The sequence below is a fragment of the Mytilus californianus genome, unplaced genomic scaffold (assembly GCF_021869535.1).
Source record: "Mytilus californianus isolate M0D057914Y unplaced genomic scaffold, xbMytCali1.0.p SCAF_10, whole genome shotgun sequence".
Lineage (NCBI taxonomy): Eukaryota > Metazoa > Mollusca > Bivalvia > Mytilida > Mytilidae > Mytilus > Mytilus californianus.
This window is the reverse complement of record NW_026262582.1, coordinates 58,255,727-58,277,476: the sequence shown is the minus strand read 5'-3', so window position 1 is coordinate 58,277,476 and position 21,750 is coordinate 58,255,727. Positions and strand designations below refer to the sequence as shown.

The window sequence follows — 21,750 nt, the reverse complement described above, 5'->3', positions numbered from 1 at the left end:
CCATTTTTTTTATGTACAGACACGGTATCAATTTTGTGATTTTAGCTCCCAGAACCTCTTGTTTTTCTTATAAGTTAATAATCTTATATCAGGCCTTAAGTTTCCTCTGTTGTATTGTATTACATGTTTGTATCCAGGGCCATCTATATGGTAGGGATTTTGCTTATTGTTGAAGGTTGTACTGTTGTTGTTTTACATCCTTTTACTTTGTTTTTTTGTTCTTTAATTGTCTCCATAGCAATCGTACAACATCTTATTTTTATATTGTTCATTTTTTTGGACTGTCAAACCATTTTCCTTAACCCAGATTGAAGGTTTGCTATTTTTAGCACACTTTGCATTTGACACTTCCTATTTAGATTTTGCATTTGACACTTCCTATTTAGATTTTATTTTACTAAAACCACAAAACAATTTTTCTTTAATGTCCTTAAAGATTTATTCATAGAAAGTGTCATTTGTTTCAAACTCATGTCATACCTTTTTTTGGTGTTTTGTAGATGGTGCCCAGAAGTTCAGAGAATGTTTTATGAGGGTAACAAGCGTAAACAGGTTCCAAGTAATGCTGACCCAGAAAAACTGGAATCCTTCTTTAACAGTGCGGCTACATTGATGACAGAAAATCTTCAGCAGTTGTCACTGAACTCACTCGATGATTTTACAGATCTTATCGACCAACCTATTGTGAGTGTTAAGATATGAATCTTTAGATGACGTCAATCAGAAATTAATTTTTTTAAATTTGATTGATTGAAGACATGTGTTTGTTTTTAAGAATAGAAAAATAAAAAAAAAAAAAAATCTTTCTGTGTTTTTGAAAAAAGATGTGATTTACAGAGTTATGGGAATATGATAAAAGTGGTAGAATAAGACAAAACTTGAAAGAAAAACTTCTGGTTACAATTACTATTATATTTTCACAGAAATATTGGAAACCTCAAAACAAAAGTAATGTTGTAGATAAAGGGAAGGCTCTTCACTTTTTGACAAAACTGAGTTATATATGGAAGATTGTCAAACATGATTGGTACTTTTCATGAATAACTTTTAATAAATAAATTTGGTGTATTTACTGTCTTCTGATTGGTTAAAAGTATTACCTTTATTTTCAATGTTGTCAATTTTTATGGCGACACGCTCACTCTGACGTTGTGTATTCATTCGCCAACATGTGTGTACGTTGTTATTGTTAATATAAATAATATAAAAAGCTCTTTGATAGAAATTTATTTATAATGAATGACAATAATTTATTTTGAATTTATTGAACTATAAAATTAATTTTTGACTCTTCACATTTTACATAATCCGCTTCGCTTCGTGGATTATTCAATGTGAAGAGTCAAAAATTAATTTTATGGTTCAATAAATTCAAAATAAATAATAGTCATTCATTAAATGTCATCATTAACAAATTACCTGCAAAATAATATCAATTGCAACTTTGAGAAAAAGGTACATGATTGGCCTGATGAGAAAACTGAATTTTGTTTTTTAGTTTTGTCTCGTCTCCAAGAAGAATGATATTATATATATAATAAAGGAACAACCAAACTAAAATACTTAAATATCATATGAATTTGGACTAACTATTAATACTGTGATATTCTTTTGTTTTAGCATTCCACAAGGGCATATGAACATTCAGGATTCCAACTTAACCTGATTCTTGAGGAAACTAACATTGTTTTTGAGCCAACATTTAAAGACTTTGAAGTTGTTATACTAAATGTTTATGATGTAATGATCAAAGCATCTCAACAAGTACCAAGGGTTGAAACAAAACTGTACTTGGACTGGGTAGGTTGCTCTTTCAGATTTCTCTCTGATTTAAGTTAATACTAATGAAAAATTTTGATTTGAAAACTTTTTACTTTTACTTTTTGGTTTTCTATCTTCATAATTTTAATATCAGTATATCATATTTTGTAAGGATGTTCCATGGGTTATATATTTTTAATTGAAATTTCTAAAGAAAAAATAAATGTGAAATTCATTATAAATTATCAAATTGTGAATAATTGTTTATTTATATTTGAATATTTGTTTTTATATACTATGTATATTGTTTATTTTAACAGAGTTCAAAAACAAAGACCAATTTACAACCAGTTGTTCTACCAGAAATCCTAGAGTCCCACAAACAGAAAGTCAGGGATGTCATCAAGAAAGAAAGTGTTGGCCCTATTGAACACTGCAAAATTTATGATAAATACAATTTCCTTATTTCAAAGCAGGTATGAAGCCTTTTATATTTTAAGTGTGATATATTTTATGGTAGCAAAGATTGTACAGCTTCATATTTCTTATTTTCTCAAATTGAATTATTTTAAGCTTGTGTTATAGGTAAGGTTGGTATTAAAAAAAATCATTTTGTGGCAACATAGGAAATTTGTCCTAAAAATGTATAAACAAAATGTGGATTAATTGTTTGGAAAAACTGTCCTTTTAGTTCTAGGTTCAGCTGGAACCCAATTTTTCAGGTCAGTTTTTGTATTTTTGGGTAAAAAAGATTTGTAACAAACCAATTAGATTTCAGAAGTTTTTTATTTTCTCGACATTAAATGATGTTGCCTCAATAACTGCTGTCTCAAAGTCATTGCAGTCACAATTACATGCTGCATGAACTTGTTATCATAAATTTAAACTGTGTGTTTAGAGTATATATGAAATGTTCTTCTTGTTAGTCACAGCCATACACAGGCAAGATAAAGGTAGACCATGTTTTTTTTTTAGACTGTTATAATTTGTTCTCAGTTTTTTTTTCATTTGGTTGACATGTTAGTCAACTCTTCTTTAAAATTATAGTTCTTTTGCAATTGTTTTTGCAGCCTATTAATTTCAATTTTGTTGATTCGTCTTGATAAAGGCGTTTTGTGATGACACTTTGTTTACAAATAATTAGTCAATTGTTTTGTTGATTTACTATATTTATAAGTCTGAGAGATTCAAAAGATTATTATTTTGTGTCTTAATATATCAGAAGTAAGAGAGGCTGTTGATAAATTAAGACATTTTAGTCATTGAATAATCCCTGTGATCGTGGTCAATAACTGTTTTTTTTTAGATCAAAGACTGATCATTTGGCAATGTAAATAAATATATAAAAAATATTGTAATTATTTTGTAGGCTGAACAAGATGTTGAACAGTTTATGAAAGAAGAACACTCGTTTGAGGACTACTCCAAGGAAGTTATGAAATATACAAACCTGTCACAAGAAATAGCCTATAACTCACAAAAGGTAAGTAGCATAATCTGTGTCATTGGATCTTTAAGAAAAGATTCTTTTTATTTCTTTTAGAATACATTTCACTTAACATTTTTATACGACCGCAAAAATTAAATTTTTTGGTCGTATATTGGTATGACGTTGGCGTCGTCGTCTGGCGTCGTCCGAAGACACATTGGTTTTCGCACTCTAACTTTAGTTTAAGTGAATGGATCTCCATGACATTTTACCATAAGGTTTAATACCACGAAAGGAAGGTTGGGATTGATTTTGGGGGTTATGGTACCAACAGTTAAGGAATTAGGGGCCAAAAAGGGGCCAAAAATAAGCATTTTTGTAACTTCCAGACAATAACTTGTGTGTAAGTGTATGGATCTCTCTGACATTGTACCAAAAGGTTCCATATCACAAAGGGAAGGCTGTAATTGATTTTGGGGGTAATTGCCTCAAAATTTTAGGAATTAGGGGCCAAAAAAGGGGCAAAAAACAAGCATTTTTCTAGTTTCATGACAATAACTTGTGTGTAAGTGTTTGGATATTTCTGAAATAGTACTACAAGGTTCCATATCACAAAGGGAAAGCTGGAATTGAGTTTGGGGGTAATTGCCCGAAACGTTTAGGAATTGGGGGCCAAAAAGGGGCCAAAAATAAGCATTTTTCTAGTTTCCAGACAATAACTTGTGTTCAAGTGTATGGATCTCTCTGAAATTGTACTGCAAGGTACCATTCCACAAAGGGAAGGCTGGGATTGAGTTTGGGGGTGATGAATCATAAGGGGGTTCAAAAAATTTGGGGGGAGGATTTTTTTTTTTCTTTTTTTTTCTTTTTTTCCTTTTTTTTTCTTTTAAAATTTTCCATTTTAAGTTGGTTATTTCTGATTAATATTTAAAAGCAAATAATAATGATATGGTAGGAGATACACACCAAACAGGATGTGTAAATTATTATATAATAAGTATTGTGCAATAGCAAGAAATTTTCAATTGCACAGTATTGCACAATAGCAAGAAATCTTCAATTGCACAGTATTGCGCAATAGCAAGAAATCTTCAATTGCACAGTATTGCGCAATAGCAAGAAATATCCAATAGCACAATATTGCGCAATAGCAAGAAATTGTCAATTGTACAGTATTGCACAATAGCAAGAAATATTCAATTGCACAGTATTGTGCAAAAGAAGATACTTCGTATAAATTGCTTATTTCTTGATCAATTTCAATGGGGTTTTATTCTTGAATTCTTGGGGTTCTTTAATATGCTGAATCTAACCGTGTATTAAGTTTTTGGATTTTGGGCCCCGTTTTTAAATTGGTCCACATTGAGGTCCAAAGGGTCCAAAATTTAACTTTGTTTGATTTCATCAAAAATTGAATTATTGGGGTTCTTTGATATGCCAAATCTAACCGTGTATTTAGATTCTTAATTTTTGGTTCCGTTTCCAAATTGGTCTACATTAAGGTCCAAAGGGTCCAAAATTAAACTTAGTTTGATTTTAACAAAAATTGAATTTTTAGGGTTCTTTGATATGCTGAATCTAAACATGTATTTAGATTTTTGATTATGGGCCCAGTTTTCAAGTTGGTCCAAATCGGGGTCCAAAATTAAACTTTGTTTGATTTCAACAAAAATTGAATATATGGGGTTCTTTGATATGCTGAATCTAACCATGTATTTAGATTTTTGATTTTTGGGCCCCGTTATCAACTTTGTCCACATTGAGGTCAAAAGGGTCCAAAATTAAACTTTGTTTGATTTCATCAAAAATTGAATTCTTGGGGTTCTTTGATATGCTGAATCTAACCATGTATTTAGATTTTGGATATTGGACCATAATAGGTGAATGTCCAATTTAAAATTTTTAAGTTCTTAGACCACATTCATTCTGTGTCAGAAACCTATGCTGTGTCAAATATTTAATCACAATCCAAATTCAGAGCTGTATCAAGCTTGAATGTTGTGTCCATACTTGCCCCAACTGTTCAGGGTTCGACCTCTGCGGTCGTATCAAGCTGCGCCCTGCGGAGCATTTTATTACTCTTTAGAAAAGTCAAAGTAAAACATTAACATGGATTGTTCAGATTAAGTCAAAAAGACAATTAAAAAAATCATGTTTTGTGCACGCATATGACGGTTTTTGATTAGATTTATTCTCAATATATTCAGAAAGATTTTTCTAGAAAATTTATGTGATGTTAATGCCAAAGGCGACACCCAATGAATGAGTCTTGTAGGAATTCAAGGGGGAGTAATCTTTTATTAATTAACTATATATAATTGACATTTTGATTTTGTTAATCTGCTAGATAGAGGATTTGGTATAAATCACTATAGGTGTTTTGTGAAAAGGCTTTGTCTCACCTTTATTGTGCAGTTGTGAATGTACTATAGTCATTGTGGAAGATGATCAACACTACTTTGTTGCATGCCAATTAGATTAAAAATTTTAAGGTTAAACAGAAAAATAGTAATGGTACTTCAGAAGTAATGTCAACTCTAAAAAATGCCAAAGAGAAAGATAATTGATCATGTTAATGTTATTACAAATAATGGAAACCTGTCTAAAAACCGCTTTTGAAAATAAAGGTTTCATTAAAATATGAAAGGTGTTTAGTTTATGCAGGTTAGATAGGTGAAGAATTTTAATTATAAGTCATGACATCAAAGGAATCACTTTGACCTGTTAATGAGGGTTCCTTCTAGACAGTTTACTGAGGGTTCACTTTAGACAGGTTACTGAGATTTCAGTTTTAATAGGTTACTGAGGGTTCAGTAAAGACTGGTCTTACATATTTTTTAGAACAAATTTATTCTGCTTTCTACATTCGATTCTAAGCAGATAATCTGATTAATAAAAAGTATTGTTTATGTAATATTTTTGCATGTTTTTTACTTACTATTAGCTTGCTCACAATAACTAGAAGGACGCATATATATATATATTGTAGTTTAGAATGAGAATATAATTGTATAACATACTTATCAGTGAGGATGTGTTATTAAAATTTTACACTGAAAATATCCTTCTCTTTTTATCAGGTTTTTCTGTTATTTAAATTTTGCTTTAATAGACACAGTAGGAAAATAACGTGTTGATTTGAATTTTAAGAAACTCTATCTTGATATTCAATTGCTAAGGATCTTGTTTTTGTCTCTTATGAAAGTATGTTGAAGCAAAATGTAGATTTTTGAATGTTTGAATGGTCAGCATATATATATTTCACTTATTTTAATGTTAACCTTCACATTCTTTTATCATTACGACACAGACAGGGATGCGAAAGGTATAAAATCTGTGATGACTTTCACAATGAGTTTGACAATAGAAGTCTTTGTAGATATATTTTCTTTTCTCTTCAATTGCAGAAGATCTGTCTCAGATTAGTATTTTCAGGATTTACTTCAGGATTTTATCGTATTTACTTATTACAATTCTTGTATTGAAATTCTTCAGTTTGAAATAAAAAGAAAAGTGAAAATCTGAGACAGTGCTTAGCATATTTTCTCATACTTTGTCACAAATCTTTGTGATTTCTTCAGTTATTAGTAATTATAGGAAAATGTGTTTTCCAATATCGTTTTTAATGCAAAGGATTACCAAACTTTTATATTTAGATGTGCATTTATTGTTTTGTTTTTTCTTATACAAAATTTTGCAGATTTTTAATTTTGTTTGCTGAAAGCTACCATGGAATGCAAAAGGAAAATAATTAGTCAACAAGCTTTAAAAAAAGGATGCATTATAACGATAAAATGTCTGAATTTTATATTCGTATAAAGTTATTCATAGCATATATATATGTGATCATAATTGCTATCATTATTATCATAAATTTGATTGAAACTTTTAATCATAGTAATCACTTGTTCATCACTGCTATGATGGAAACTCTTGATCAGAGCTGTGATTAACACATTGTATGTTTGTTTCAACTTATTCTATGTATTAAATAAAATTTGACAAGAATTAAATGCCAACCTGTAGAATCATTTTGGATGATTTCTCTATATGTTGTAGTATGTATCGGAAATGTGGTGTTGGTTAATTTTCCCTGTTTTGTTTCTGTACTTTATTCTCATCACATTTAACATTGTTACATAAAATATTACTTAATTAACCCTCTAAAAAGTCCTCTAAGCTATTGTTCATTTACTACTCAAAACTTCAAAAAAATGATAACATGCAATTTGTATTCAGAGTCCAGTCATTTTAATGCTTACAACAGGAATATGAACAAGAAACATTTTAGTTTTTAGTGCCCTTTCTCAGCCATTTATATTAAAGATTGGTGCTAGCTATAGTCCTTCCATTTAAAAGAAAATTTTAAAATTATTTCATTGACACTTGATATCTGGTTATGAAATTTAAAGAAAGTAAAATCCAAAAGGAAAGGTCAAGGACAAATTTAAAATTAGAAGACCAACAAATATTTTAACATACATGTAGATGTAAATTACAGAAATGAGCCTTTTCGTTATGAATGTCTTTAAAACTGCCTGTAGTATTTGTTCTTCAACAAAAATAAAAAAAGTTAACTGCTAAGAAATATTATTATTTCATTTTTAATGTTAACCTTCAGTGTTGACCTTGTGATCCTATTGTACAATATATTTACCCTTTTACTTTCTGTTTTTATAAAATTTTTATTTTTGATAAGCATTATATTTAATGTGATATTTTGTTAAACAGATTGTTCGTCTGGGTATGTTTGAAGTTAACTGTGAAGAACTGATTAGAACCTTGACAAAGAGAGCAGAAGCATTGTGTCAGAAACTTCTGTCTAAAATGCTTACAGACCACAAAGAAGCAAATGAAAGGTAAGGATAAAAATTCAGTCATGTTTAAGCATTGAGTAAATACATACCTGTCAACAATTTAAATCAGCTATTTTATAGAACCAAAGAATTATTTTTACATGTTCTAACAATATTGAAATTCCATATTAAAAGCATTAGTTTTTATGCCCCATTTATGGGCATTATGTTTTTTGTTCTGTGCGTCCGTTCGTTCGTTCGTCCGTCCATCTGTTCATCAGTTCGTCTGTCCCGCTTCAGGTTAAAGTTTTTTTTCAAGAGGATTTTTTGATGAAGTTGAAGTCCAATCAACTTGAAACTTAGTACACATGTTCCCTATGATATGATCTTTCTAATTTTAATGCCAAATTAGAGTTTTGACCCCAATTTCACGGTCCACTGAACATAGAAAATTATAGTGCGAGTGGGACATCTGTGTACTATGGACACATTCTTGTATTTTATATTTCTCTTAAATTATTATTTTGATTAATTCCTATTTTTCAGACTGAAGAAAGAATATGAGGAGATTGCTCAGAAAGCCTTAACAACACCAGCTAACACTGAACAGCTGATGGAACTCAAAGTATACATAGAAAAAGTCGAATCAGACATTATCTTCCAATTAGAGAAGAAATTAGTGGAGTCAAAAGACCGTCTAACATTCTTGTTTGATCATACCACATTCCAGTCTGCTGATCTGAAATTGAACGCTGGTGTGTTTATCTGGCACCAGAGAATGCCTGCTGTGTTTAATGAACATAAAGTGATAGTTGCTGAGAAGAGAAATCAATATGAAGATTCCCTGAAGGTGTGTAACTTATCCTTAATGTTCTCCTTAGTAAAGTACAGTGCTGTAACATCAAAATTAAATTTGGTAATTTTATTAATGCAAAAAAACTTGACTGGGTTCAGATCCCATTTTATAAAACATACATTTTTAAGATCATTTTATGCTAACAGAATGCATTATAACATTTGACTTCATTCAACTTTGATGATATGCTTTAACAAATGCAGTATACCTTGATTTCTGAATTTATAGGCAATGATTGCATCATTTATTAGTTTGAGATAATTCACACAAGACATATTTAAATGAAAGAAGATTAGGCCCTGTTTTCATTTAAAGTTTGGTTTACAAAGTATAAGAATGGTACAATACTTCATTGGCATTTTTTTGCGGGGTATTTTTAACATCACTGGAATAGTATACTAATTTGGATTTCCAAGACTTTTTACTTTGTTCCTAAATAGTTAACTTCTTTTTTGCTTCAATATTTTAACTTTTCATGTTCAACCGTCAGTTTGCTTTAGCTATGAAAAACTTCAAAACTTTTAAGTGCATTTTTCATTTATCTTTATCAGGTGAGAAGAGAGAGATTCCAGGAAGAACTGGACAGTTACCTGAAACAGGTGGAAGAATTCTCTACATATGGTGATCTGAATGAGATCAATAAATACTTGAAGAAATCACAGAACTTGGATGCCAAACTTCAAGCTGCTGCAGAAAAGGTAAAAAAAATATCAATTCAAGCTTATTATTGAAACAGGCATTAGCTTGGAAAAAAAAAATACACCTAGACAAAACTTGTTTTACTGGAAGAATGTGCTCCTCTACTAATATATAGAATATAGTTTGCGTTCACAATATTTACCAAAAATACCTCAAAGATATGTTTTACTATTAAATGTTGGACTTGACATGTTTTATAAGTAAAATTTCATCATTTAATTATGACTTTTGGATGTCTGATGATTTTTTTGTTATCTTCAAATAAAACAAAAGATACAAATATTTGTTCCCTTTTATCATAAGGCTTATTGCACATTTTGAGTCATAATTTTGTAGATAATATATATTTTTCAAATTTGATTTTATACAATATTTAGATTGAAGCCTTTAACAATGAAGAAGAAGCTTTTGGTTGGAATACTACACAGTATCCCCAGAGACAGACCATCTTAAATACACTAAAACCATACCTTAATCTGTATGAAATGACTGTAGAGTTCCAGAATAAACACAAGTAAGTAAAAGAATCTTCTGCAGTACCTCAAAACAAAATATCTATATTGAAATAAGGCGATATCGTATGAATGCTGATGAGACAACTATCTTACAGAAACCATTAAAGGTCACGGTACAGCCTTCAACAATTTCCAAAAAGCCAAACCATATAGTAAGCTATAAAAGGCAACTGAATGACAAAATTTGAAACAATGTAAAAGAATGACAGACAATAACTGACTTAGGACAGGCACATTAAGAATTTGACTTGTTTAAATTTTTATCATTTTAAAATCGAGTTCAAATGATCAGTTAGAAAATAAAAAAGATGTATACATATACAGTACACTCCGGCAAATCGGATACCCAAAATGTCAGCTAAAAATATCCGATTACCCGATATATTCAATTAGACGATGAATGTATATTCATTGAATATTCTGCAATAATGAGTAGATATAATCCTGAGATGTTACTAACCCTGACAATTGCTAAATATGTGAAAGGGCTGGAGGATTGATGGAGTGATTTTTATCAGTTACATCACCACAATGTTTGTGTAAAAAATTATCAGCTGATTATGTAATGATTAAATTTGTTTGCAGTTTTTAAATCCTTTATTTATTAAAATAAATCAAATGTCCTGAAATATTTATGTGAATTATTATCTACCATCCATAGTTTGTCTTTATTTGTTTTGTAAGCAAATTAATATCCATTATTTACATTATCACACAGATAAACTAATTTGGCTATAAATAGATCTAAGCATGTCTGTGTAGAATCTCCAAACTAAAATCGTATTTGTTATAATTTTATTTCTTTAAATAATCAAATTTAAATTTATGAAAATAATCATGATTGATAAATTATTATTGCATAAAGTTTACGTTTTCTGAAGACTATTTGAATTTAGGTCATAGTTCTAGAGGCTTCCTCACAAATTTGTAAACATCCAAAATGGCGTCCATGACATGTGGTTACTTTTGCACATGTGAAAAAAATACATCTGACAAAAGTCAGATTTCTCTTGTCAAAAGGGATTTATATTTATATTGCAATAAATTATTCAGAAGGAGGTACATTCAGTTTAGATTATATCTCTGATTCTGTGAACATTTAGAGTTTAATCAAAATTCTCCAAACAGCAACGTCAACTTGTCAACTGAGTCTTGCATATTTTATAAATAAATTCAAACCATTTGAAGTAAAAGGGCATCTAATTCACACAAAGGAAGACAATGATTAAAGACAACAATTTATTAAGAAATAGTTCCTTTTATTTAGTAAAAACAAAATCTTCTTGTCTGCAAGATTGTAAATTCGTAACTTCCGGGTCCATTTCCTGTCAGAAAAACATTGAAAATATCCGATTGTGCATGGTTTTGAACAAAATGACCTGAATATTCTTATCCGATTTGCCGATATATTCTTATATCCGATATTCGATTACACGATAAAATTAACATTAAACATATAGGGAAGGGTTTTGTGTTTTGAAATAATATTACAATAGCCAATATATTCGTTTAGCCGATATCCGATTAGGTGGAGTCTACTGTACTGTATATGTGTTTTTACTTGCTCTTTCATCGAAGTTGACAAAGAAATGCAATTATTTATTCATTTTTTTTGTAATTTTTTTCATTTTATGATACAAATAATAATTTCTTATTTTGATTTTGTTTAGTGACTGGATGAATGGTCCAATGGTCGGAGTTGATCCCGATGATGTTGAGAATGAGGTTGGCAATTACTGGAGATCTCTGTATAAACTAGAAAAACAGTTTGATTCTATCCCACAAGCCAAGAAAATGGCAGGAAAGGTAAGTTTATTATGGACACTTCCCTTTATGCAATTTGTAATGCTGAGTTAAATTCATATATTCACAAATTCCCCAATGATGAAAGATATTCAATATACTATCAGGGAATTTTTTGTAAATGAAATGTTTTGCTCCAGCATATTGAAGAATCCCTCATATCTATTTTACCCATGCAATTCATATTAACTTGTGTAACTTAATTGATAATATGAAACTTTTAACACTTGAAATAAGCAGAAAAATACAATTCCTCTTCAGTTTTTAATAATTTTCACTAAAAGTTCATTATTTGTTGTTGAAATATGATTCAATTTTAATGTACAAAAAACATTTAAAAGTTTGTATTCTCATTAGCATGAATTTTAAGGAATTCAAACCAGTTTCTAATTTTAATATCTCTTCTTTTATAGGTGAAATCTACAGTTGAAGACTTCAGAGAAAACATGCCACTTATCCAGACCTTATTCAACCCTGGTATACGAGATCGTCATTGGGACCAGATCTCTGAGATCTGTAACATAGACCCACCATTACGTCCTGATGAGACCTATAACCTCAAGAAGTTTGTCGAGATGGGTCTGGACCAGTTTATTCCAAAGTTTGAGTCCATTAGTGAGGCAGCAAGTAAGGAATTCTCATTGGAGAAGGCCATGAAAAAGATGAAAGAAGAATGGGCACCTGTAAGTAGTTTTAAGATTGATAACCTTCCTTTTCAATACAAATAACCTCCCCTTTCAACATCAATGATCTCCCTTTACAACATTTTCTTCTCATTTCATAACATTTATGACAATTGACATATCATTAATTCTATGTATGCCCTTCAAAGATGACCATTGTTCAAATCTAGCATTTTGGTATTTTCACTGCATTTTAGTATGTCTAAAGGACAAAAGAACAAAGCATGTTTATTTCACTACTATTTTGAATTTTGATAGGACTATATACTAGTTCATTAATTTTTTTATAATATGGTATCTATTTTCCAAATACGAATAGTTGCATGCAGGAATAAAAATATTGTGTATCCTCTTTTATTATGATTAATCAAATTTGCTTTTATCAATGTTTATTTTATTTTTAATAATTCTTAAGAACCCCTATTTTTGTAGATGGAGCTTATTACTATTCCATACCGTGACACAGGAACCAACATCCTGTCATCTGTAGATGATATTCAGTTGTTGCTTGATGATCACATTGTCAAAACACAGACCATGAGAGGTTCTCCATTTATCAAACCATTTGAAGAGGAAATTAAGTAAGTATTATGTAGATTTTGCCCTGTACTATGCATGAAGGTTTAGATGTGGTTTACAGAATAGAAAATAATGGACCAAAAAAAAAGAAAAAATAGAGAATAATGGGGGAAAAAATGGAGAATAACGGGCAAAAAATATAAGGAACAGAAAAAAATGACCTTAAAATTTAAAGAATACAGAAATGAAGGACTCTACATCCAGACCCTCTTGCATATATGACAGAAATGAAGGACTACATCCAGACCCTCTTGCATATATGACAGAAATAAAAACTTGCTTAACCTGCCCTTTAAGTGTACATGACAAATGTTCCTATAATAAGAATTAGTTAAACTTGAGAACATCATGCATATTTTCTTCTTCTTCAGAGAATGGGAATCCAAGCTGATCCTGTTACAAGATGTTTTGGATGAATGGTTGAAGGTACAAGCTACCTGGTTGTACCTGGAACCTATCTTCAGCTCTCCTGACATCATGGCACAGATGCCAGAGGAAGGAAGGAGATTCACAACTGTCGACAAAAACTGGAGAGAAATAATGAAGAAAGTCAATCTTGATAAACATGTACTAGCAGTCATTGAAATTGATAAATTACTGGATGGGTTGAAGAAATCCAATGAGTTGCTTGAGCTTATTCAAAAGGTAACTGACATATATAATGAACTTACTGCTATGCAATGTGGTGCATTTGTGTCGATTTTGAGAGTTGTTTCCCTTTGATGTTGGATAAATTAATGAGCAGGTGGACAATATTTGAACAGAAGCCATTTAAATGTAAACTAATTTCTTCCAAGTTGTCATTTTATTTAGATTGTTACAAGAGCATTATGAAAAATTGTAAACTGTCCAATTCAAAATTATTCAAATAGGAAAAAAGTTTGATGTAGTGGTCAAATTGGAAAGTTTGATGGGGTAACTTGATCTTAGACTTTATGGATGTCTCATTTAATTTTTAATTCAGCAGCTGAAAGATTTTGAAAAAGTAAATAAAATTGAGAATGGAAGCATATTCAGATTAGAGTGTTTGAATTAAAAGGTAAAAAGATTTTAAAAAATATGAAGAAAGCAGTGTTGGATGTTGGTTGTTATACATGACAATTTTACATAAAGATTTTTCCTTTCATAATTTGTTTTTGTAAGGAAAACTTGAGAAAGAGTCAAGATCTGTAATGTTGACTATATTTCAGGGTTTGAATGACTATTTGGAGAAGAAACGACTGTACTTCCCAAGATTTTTCTTCTTGTCTAATGATGAATTACTGGAAATTCTGTCAGAAACCAAAGATCCCAAGAGGTAAGAATAAAGCTATCAAATAAAGAACATCAAGATTGACGAATCATTTGACAAAACCCCGAAATCAAATATCCATGGAAATAAAATTTTTCCTCAATTCACAAAAATAAATGAACCACAGTATGCACAAAATAATCATCTATTATTACAGTATGCATTCTGGATATAAGTTTTATATATATATGATAAGTATAGGGAAATTTGCAGATATTTGTGACCTTGATCAATATCTCTTAGAAATTTTTGAGCTGTGTAAGATAAAAATGATTGATTTTGTTTCATTAATTTCTTGATCAGCCTTCATCTGGAAAGATGTTGTCTTGTCTTTGCTCACTGTGATTCTGATCATCCTGAAAGATCAAATGTACACAAGAAGCTATTTTTAGCAATTTATCTTATAAATCACAAAATTAGTGAAAAATTAAACCATTGCAAAAGTTTGGCACATTATAGTAAATTGTTTTGCTTTGTTCAATATGCATTTGTTACTCTAGTCAGTCATGTTTGAATTTGACCCCATCTGGCAAAAGGTTGTCTATTCTTTGCCTTTTAAAGGTTTTTGATTTTAAGAGATGCAAAAGGAAATAATGTTTTCTCCTTTAATTTTTAGAGTACAGCCTCATTTGAAGAAATGCTTTGAAGGTATTAATAGCCTGGAGTTTACAGACACTTTAGATATAACCCACATGAAGAGTAGTGAAGGTGAAGTTGTCCTTTTGAGCGATACCATCTCAACATCAAAGGCTAGAGGTCAAGTCGAAAAATGGTTGCTAGAACTGGAGTCGGACATGATCAAATCACTGCAAAAGGTAATATGTTAATGTGTACTTAAATGTTACAGTCAGTTAAAATTGAACATGTAAAATGACGAAAAGCTAATTCCTTCTAACAAAAGATTTTTTTTGTTCGAAGGTTAAAACCATAAATTCTATCTTCAGGAATGTTAAATAATAAAGAAAATTGGCACCAATAAATAAAATTTTTTTTTATATTTGTTTTAAAAATGTTATTTTAGGTAACGGAAGAAGCAGTAGATGCCTATATCAAGGAGGAAAGAGAACAATGGGTCAAGACCTGGCCAGGACAAGCTGTACTCTGTGTGACTGCCAAATACTGGACAGACTACATTCATGCTGCCATGCAAAAGGGTGGTGATGCACTAGCTGGTTATCTGAAAATCAGTAATGAGCAGATCAATAATATTGTAGCAATGGTAAGAGGTCAGTTGTCAAAACAGAACCGTGTCACATTGCAAGCTTTGATTGTATTGGATGTCCATGCCAGAGATGTGTTGGCAATATTGGTTGAACAAAAAATCAGCAGTGATATGGACTTTGCATGGTTAAGTCAGCTGAGATATTATTGGGAAGAAAAGAAAATGGTAACTAGGATGATCAACTCCCAGCTTAACTATGGCTATGAATACCTAGGAAATACTGGACGTCTTGTTATCACTCCATTAACAGATAGATGTTACAGGTATACTATTATACTATTTTAAGTAAAATATCAACCCCAAGTCCTATAATTTTAGGAAAAGTGCAAGGTTACAATAGAATTCTTCTTTTGGTTGCTTTTTTTATTGTGACAAAGCATCAATATTTATGCAATTGATTATGTCATACAGTGGCGATAACCTTATTTAGAAAATTATTTACCTAGAGGCGGCTAAAGAAGTTTTCAACTTAAAGATCGCTGCAGTAATCCAGGTAGATCCAGGTAGTTTGATCATTTTTTCAGTGATGTAGATGATTATTATATATTTTACTTACATAGTATAGTTTTTTTATCATGTATATTTAATTTATCTCTTTAACCTTTTTTCCCCCTTTTAGAACCCTATTTGGAGCTTTACATCTACATTTAGGAGGTGCCCCAGAGGGACCTGCTGGTACTGGTAAAACAGAAACAACAAAAGATCTGGCCAAAGCTGTAGCTAAACAGTGTGTTGTGTTTAACTGTTCTGATGGTCTCGATTTCATTGCTTTGGGAAAATTCTTCAAGGTAGGCTGTGAATGAGATTTTCCCTCATTGTTATTTGTTGCTGAATACTACACTGTAAAAGTTGTGAGACTTCATTTTACTGTTTTTACATTCAGTGAATCTTAGTGGAGGTAAAATTCTAGATAGGAAGTCATCAACTTTTGTAAAAAATATACGCTTTTTGATTAACAGAATGATTTAAAGTGATCATTGGTAAAAAACCTTTGTATTTAAAGTGATAAACATAGAACACCAATTAGAAGTCTGGGATTTAATTGGAATGACCTTGATTTTGCACTGGTTGACCTGATGACATTTGCAAAACAATGACTTTAGATGTCAAATCTTTTCTGGGGTGAGGCTACGAAATTAGGAAAAAAAAAATTATTTCCTTCAATTGCTGACAAAGCTCAAAGCTGGTTTATTTATCTGAAAATTAGTAAATTTTATGTAATCATTGCAGATGTATAGGCACAGAGAAAAATAGTTTCAGAATTATTAAAATCTTACCATTGATTACATGCTTTACAAAAGCTGAGTTATCCTTGCACAGGATACAGGATTCATGTTCAAAATTTATTCTACTAAATACTTTATTGTTTTGTTCTTTAGGGTTTGGCATCCTGTGGTGCTTGGTCATGCTTTGATGAGTTCAACAGAATTGATTTGGAAGTGTTGTCTGTGGTTGCCCAACAGATTTTGACCATCCAGAGAGGTATCGTAGCTGGACAGACCACTCTCCTATTTGAAGGTACAGAAATTAAACTTGATCCAACATGCTCTGTCTTCATTACAATGAACCCAGGTTATGCTGGACGATCTGAACTTCCAGACAATTTGAAAGCTTTATTCAGAACTGTTGCTATGATGGTACCAGATTATGCTCTGATTGCCGAGATTTCCCTGTATTCTTGTGGTTTTGTACAAGCCAGACCTTTGTCTGTAAAGATCGTAGCTGTCTACAGACTTTGTTCAGAACAGTTATCATCCCAGCATCACTACGATTACGGAATGAGAGCTGTCAAATCTGTGCTTACTGCTGCTGCTAATCTGAAGGTGAGTCACTTATTACGATATCTCAAGCTGTCTACCTAATCTTAATATTAAATAATAATAATTGTCTGTCATTTATATTGCAGGTTTTGATTCTTGCAGGTTGTGTGGAATACTTAATTCATGTTTCCCACTAGAAATAAAATAGTTACATGGGTTTTGACCAATTGCCATAAAAAAATTCAAATATATGATTGTTTTATTATAATATTCATAATTGTTTTGCTATAATAATATTCATAATAAACTACAAAATATCATTTACAAATTTGCATACTTTTTTTTATTTCAGCTGAAATATCCTGATGAAGATGAGAACATACTGTTGTTGAGATCCATCATTGATGTCAACTTACCCAAATTCTTGAATCATGACTTACCCCTTTTCCATGGTATTACATCTGACTTGTTCCCTGGTGTCAAACTACCAGAACCAGATTACAAGATATTGAACGAGCATATCAGGAACAACTGTGATAAGAAAAATCTACAATGTGTACCATTCTTCTTGGAGAAGATCCAACAGGTTGGTTAATTGACAATATTCAAAGCACATATGAAATCAAAATTTTTGCTTTTATATTTAATTTATTTCAATTGCACATTGTAATATTTCCACAGAATGTGACAGAAAGTTAGTGCGCAATGTTCAATGATATTGAACTAGTGCAAATATTGCTTCAAATTATCAGTGATAAAGATGTGCTTGACACATTTTTTTTCAAGCTTTGCTATACAATAAAGGGTTATTGCATGAATATTGATGAAAATTTTTCTCGTCAAATATATATTGCACTGATCATGACCAACTCATGCAATATAAAAATCTTCTCAAGACAATATTCACCAATATTCATGCAATAACTGTATAATTCTGTTAGTAATATTACTCAATTTTCTTTTGAATATACTTATGTAGTAAGCATAACTAACATTTGGGTTTTAAGTGTTCTCAATTTTCTTGGATATTAAACATTTTGCTTTCAAGAATTCATATTTTTGATTTTATAGAGATATATTTAATGAATTTTTTACCAGCTAGTTGAGAAAGATATAATTAAACTAGTGAAGGAAAGGAAAATCTATTTGCCTATCTCTTAATTTTTTTTAATTATATTTTGATTGTACTTATTGTATTTATAGGTTTACGAGATGATGATTGTCCGTCACGGTTTCATGATTGTTGGTGAACCCTTTGGTGGCAAAAGTGCAGCATACAAAACTTTGGCACTAGCTTTAGGAGACATCCATGAAGCAGTAAGTAGCCTTGAAACCTTATCAAACTTTTCTTTAAAAAAAAATATATTCCAATTGTAATTAAAGCTTTTTAAAAAAATGGATTGTTTGTTGAAAGCAAAGATGCTCATACAAAAAACTGAGTCTCAGGTTGCTTCTAGCAATTGTGATTTCAGTAACTCTCAAATCTTTTAAGTTGCTCTCACTTAAATCAAAAAGATTTGACCATTTGCAGAAAATATGTATATTGTTGTAAATATGGAGGGAACTTTTATCTTTTACCCAGATAACATTAGAACATCCATTTGAATCGCGACATTCATAACTTATGGAAATTTAAAATAAAAAAAAAATACTGGAAAATAATTCCAGTATATAGAAAGAATCTAACATAAGTAGAAAAAGACAAAAGAAAAGCCAAAAATAAAAACAAATATTCCACTTAAGCTACTATGTTGCTATCCAAATTTGCAACTCATGATATTCAATAACATCCTTAGTAATTATTTTAGCAGCTTTCATTATTTTAATTCTACAGCAATATTCTGAATAGGTTGCAGGAAAATACGGTAAAGTTTTTTAGTTATTGCTCTAATATTTAAATTCATGTTATCATTTTACTGAATGTTTCAGGGTTTGATGGAAGAAAACAAAGTGCAGATCACAGTCATTAATCCCAAGGCTATCTCCATGGGTCAGTTATATGGTGCCTTTGATCCAGTTTCCCATGAGTGGTCAGATGGTGTCCTGGCTGTATCCTACAGAGCTTTTGCTTCATCAACAGTAAGTTGGTCATATTATTTTTAGTAGAATCTTTGAATTTCACCTAATGCAGAAATTATCAAATTTTATTACATACCTGTACTTGCAAAAGTTCAACCTCCATTTTGATCTTTCAAAAACACACCTACACAGATGTTTACAAGATAAGGACTATAAAAGTACTAACATTTTGCAAAAACATTAAAAAAATTATTTCTGAATTTTGAGTAACATTTAGAAAATTACATCAAAATACACAAATTTAATCTTGAGTTAGCATACATTATGTAACATTGCTCATTACTAATTGTATATTGGAAAATTTATCTTTATCTAGTAAAAACAGATTGATAGAATTTATGTTGTAATAACCCTAATATATTTTTATAATATTTATAACAGACACCAGATCGTAAATGGTTGATCTTTGATGGCCCAGTTGATGCTATCTGGATTGAAAACATGAACACTGTGTTAGATGATAATAAAAAACTGTGTTTGATGAGCGGTGAAATTATCCAGCTCGCACCAACAACTAATTTGATGTTTGAACCAATGGACTTAGAGGTGGCCTCACCAGCCACTGTGTCTAGGTGTGGTATGATTTACATGGAACCTCAGACTTTGGGGTGGCGTCCAATTGTAAAATCATGGCTCAATGATTTGCCAAAATCCTTGTCAGAAATGCACAGATCAACTGTCAATGACATGTTTGAAAGATTTGTTGATGCTGGACTCCAACTTGTCAGAAAAGGTGGTATTAAGGTAAGCTGGATTCTTAACTAGTATACGCTGTATTTTAAATAAGCCTGAATTTTTTACTTTGAATAACTAGGTCACATTGCTCTGGATGAATGATCACCTAAAATTTCCCTGAGCATTTAATAGGTAAAATGAAATTTGTTGACATGCAATTAGGAAGGGAATAGAATGTTCATACTAAAACAAATGTGTTTAACAATAATAAGGAATCATGATGCATTTTTAAAGGGAAATTGGGAATCTTCTAGAAATTTCTCTCATTTTACCTGGGGTATTGATTCATAATGCTTATCCTAACATATAATCAACAGTTGGTAGCTTCTTTGTGTTTAACAAAGTCAACATTAAGGGAATGAAAATTAAATTGAATTTTAATGTAAATACTTTTAAATCTCTTTGTTGAAAATTTAAAAAAAAATATATATATATATATATCATGTCTTTTTCAAATAGTCAAAACAAATCTATTTCAGGTATATTTTATATTGTATCAATTGACCTTAAGCAAATACAATATTTCAATAAAATACCATACGTCTCTTGAGTTTGGTCTTTTTTTCAACTCCATCCTATAATGATAGTATATTGGTATTCTATTATCTAGTTGAAACAAATACAAAATTACATGTTTAGAATTGTATGATTTCTTGCAGGAATTATCACCAACGACAGACACATCTATGGTAAAAGGGTTGATGAATCTGATGGATTGTTTAATGGATGAATTCCAAGATGAGACAAAGATTGCTCAGATGGAGGAGAGAGAGATTATGTCATGGCTAGAGGTTTGTAAAATAGTTTGAGCTTAAATAAGTAATGTCAATTCAGTCAGTCGAGGATAAAGCTGAAGGTTAAATTACCTGTCAATTTGTTAAGAAGCAGTTCTAAAAATAGCCTTAGATACATTTTGGTGACCTAAATTTGGGAACATAGAATATAAAAACACTAAATGGCAAAAAAGGTCTAGCGTTAATTCAGATTATGAACCTCTTGTGTATTTTTCAAAGAATAGGAAAGAAATATTTTAGAGTAAAGCTGGATTTTTTTATTTGTTTAATATATATTGAATTTTTTTCTTTGCATGAAACTTACCTTATTGTTGTTTTTTTTTATTTCAGAGCATTTTCTTCTTTGGTTTCACATGGTCAATTGGTGCCAGTTGTTCTGATGATGGAAGAGTCAGGTTTGACAAACTCCTCAGAGAATTGATCTCTGTAAGTATAGTAGAAAATGACTTATAAAGCCATACATAATATTTTTCTGCAAATTATAGTATATTTCAATATTTTTGTTTTCACCAATAACTGAAAGTTATTCTTGTAAAAGAAAACATTATTTTTATACTAGAAAAAGTAAAAACAAAATGATAAATTTATTTGCCTTCCACCATTTAAATAATAGTAGATAGATTCTTTATCTTGGTTTAAAGACCAGCATCATGTATTTAAATAGGATTTTTATTCTTGAGAAATTTTATAGAAAAAGGTAATATTGATTTAAAGCTAGCTCAATAATCAGTATCTGCTATTGTCACAA

General features: G+C 30.6%; 1 protein-coding gene across 4 annotated transcripts in view; it reads left to right on the top strand.

Moving 5' to 3' along the window:
• Positions 1 to 21,750, top strand: part of LOC127718863 (dynein axonemal heavy chain 7-like) — a 67,479-nt gene that overhangs the window by 7,811 nt on the left and 37,918 nt on the right. For 2 of the 4 annotated variants that reach the window (XM_052224910.1, XM_052224909.1), the window contains exons 9-32: positions 501 to 684; positions 1,621 to 1,800; positions 2,082 to 2,237; positions 3,131 to 3,244; positions 6,501 to 6,515; positions 7,922 to 8,049; positions 8,533 to 8,836; positions 9,394 to 9,540; positions 9,919 to 10,055; positions 11,727 to 11,862; positions 12,273 to 12,542; positions 12,975 to 13,123; positions 13,493 to 13,766; positions 14,312 to 14,418; positions 15,029 to 15,227; positions 15,434 to 15,897; positions 16,254 to 16,422; positions 17,014 to 17,457; positions 17,747 to 17,980; positions 18,598 to 18,711; positions 19,324 to 19,473; positions 19,855 to 20,217; positions 20,868 to 20,999; positions 21,333 to 21,428. In XM_052224910.1, the coding sequence (XP_052080870.1) occupies positions 501 to 684; positions 1,621 to 1,800; positions 2,082 to 2,237; positions 3,131 to 3,244; positions 6,501 to 6,515; positions 7,922 to 8,049; positions 8,533 to 8,836; positions 9,394 to 9,540; positions 9,919 to 10,055; positions 11,727 to 11,862; positions 12,273 to 12,542; positions 12,975 to 13,123; positions 13,493 to 13,766; positions 14,312 to 14,418; positions 15,029 to 15,227; positions 15,434 to 15,897; positions 16,254 to 16,422; positions 17,014 to 17,457; positions 17,747 to 17,980; positions 18,598 to 18,711; positions 19,324 to 19,473; positions 19,855 to 20,217; positions 20,868 to 20,999; positions 21,333 to 21,428 (4,666 nt within the window). The remainder of the gene's footprint in view (positions 1 to 500; positions 685 to 1,620; positions 1,801 to 2,081; positions 2,238 to 3,130; positions 3,245 to 6,500; positions 6,516 to 7,921; positions 8,050 to 8,532; positions 8,837 to 9,393; positions 9,541 to 9,918; positions 10,056 to 11,726; positions 11,863 to 12,272; positions 12,543 to 12,974; positions 13,124 to 13,492; positions 13,767 to 14,311; positions 14,419 to 15,028; positions 15,228 to 15,433; positions 15,898 to 16,253; positions 16,423 to 17,013; positions 17,458 to 17,746; positions 17,981 to 18,597; positions 18,712 to 19,323; positions 19,474 to 19,854; positions 20,218 to 20,867; positions 21,000 to 21,332; positions 21,429 to 21,750) is intronic. The other 2 variants (XM_052224912.1, XM_052224911.1) reach the window with 1 other exon arrangement.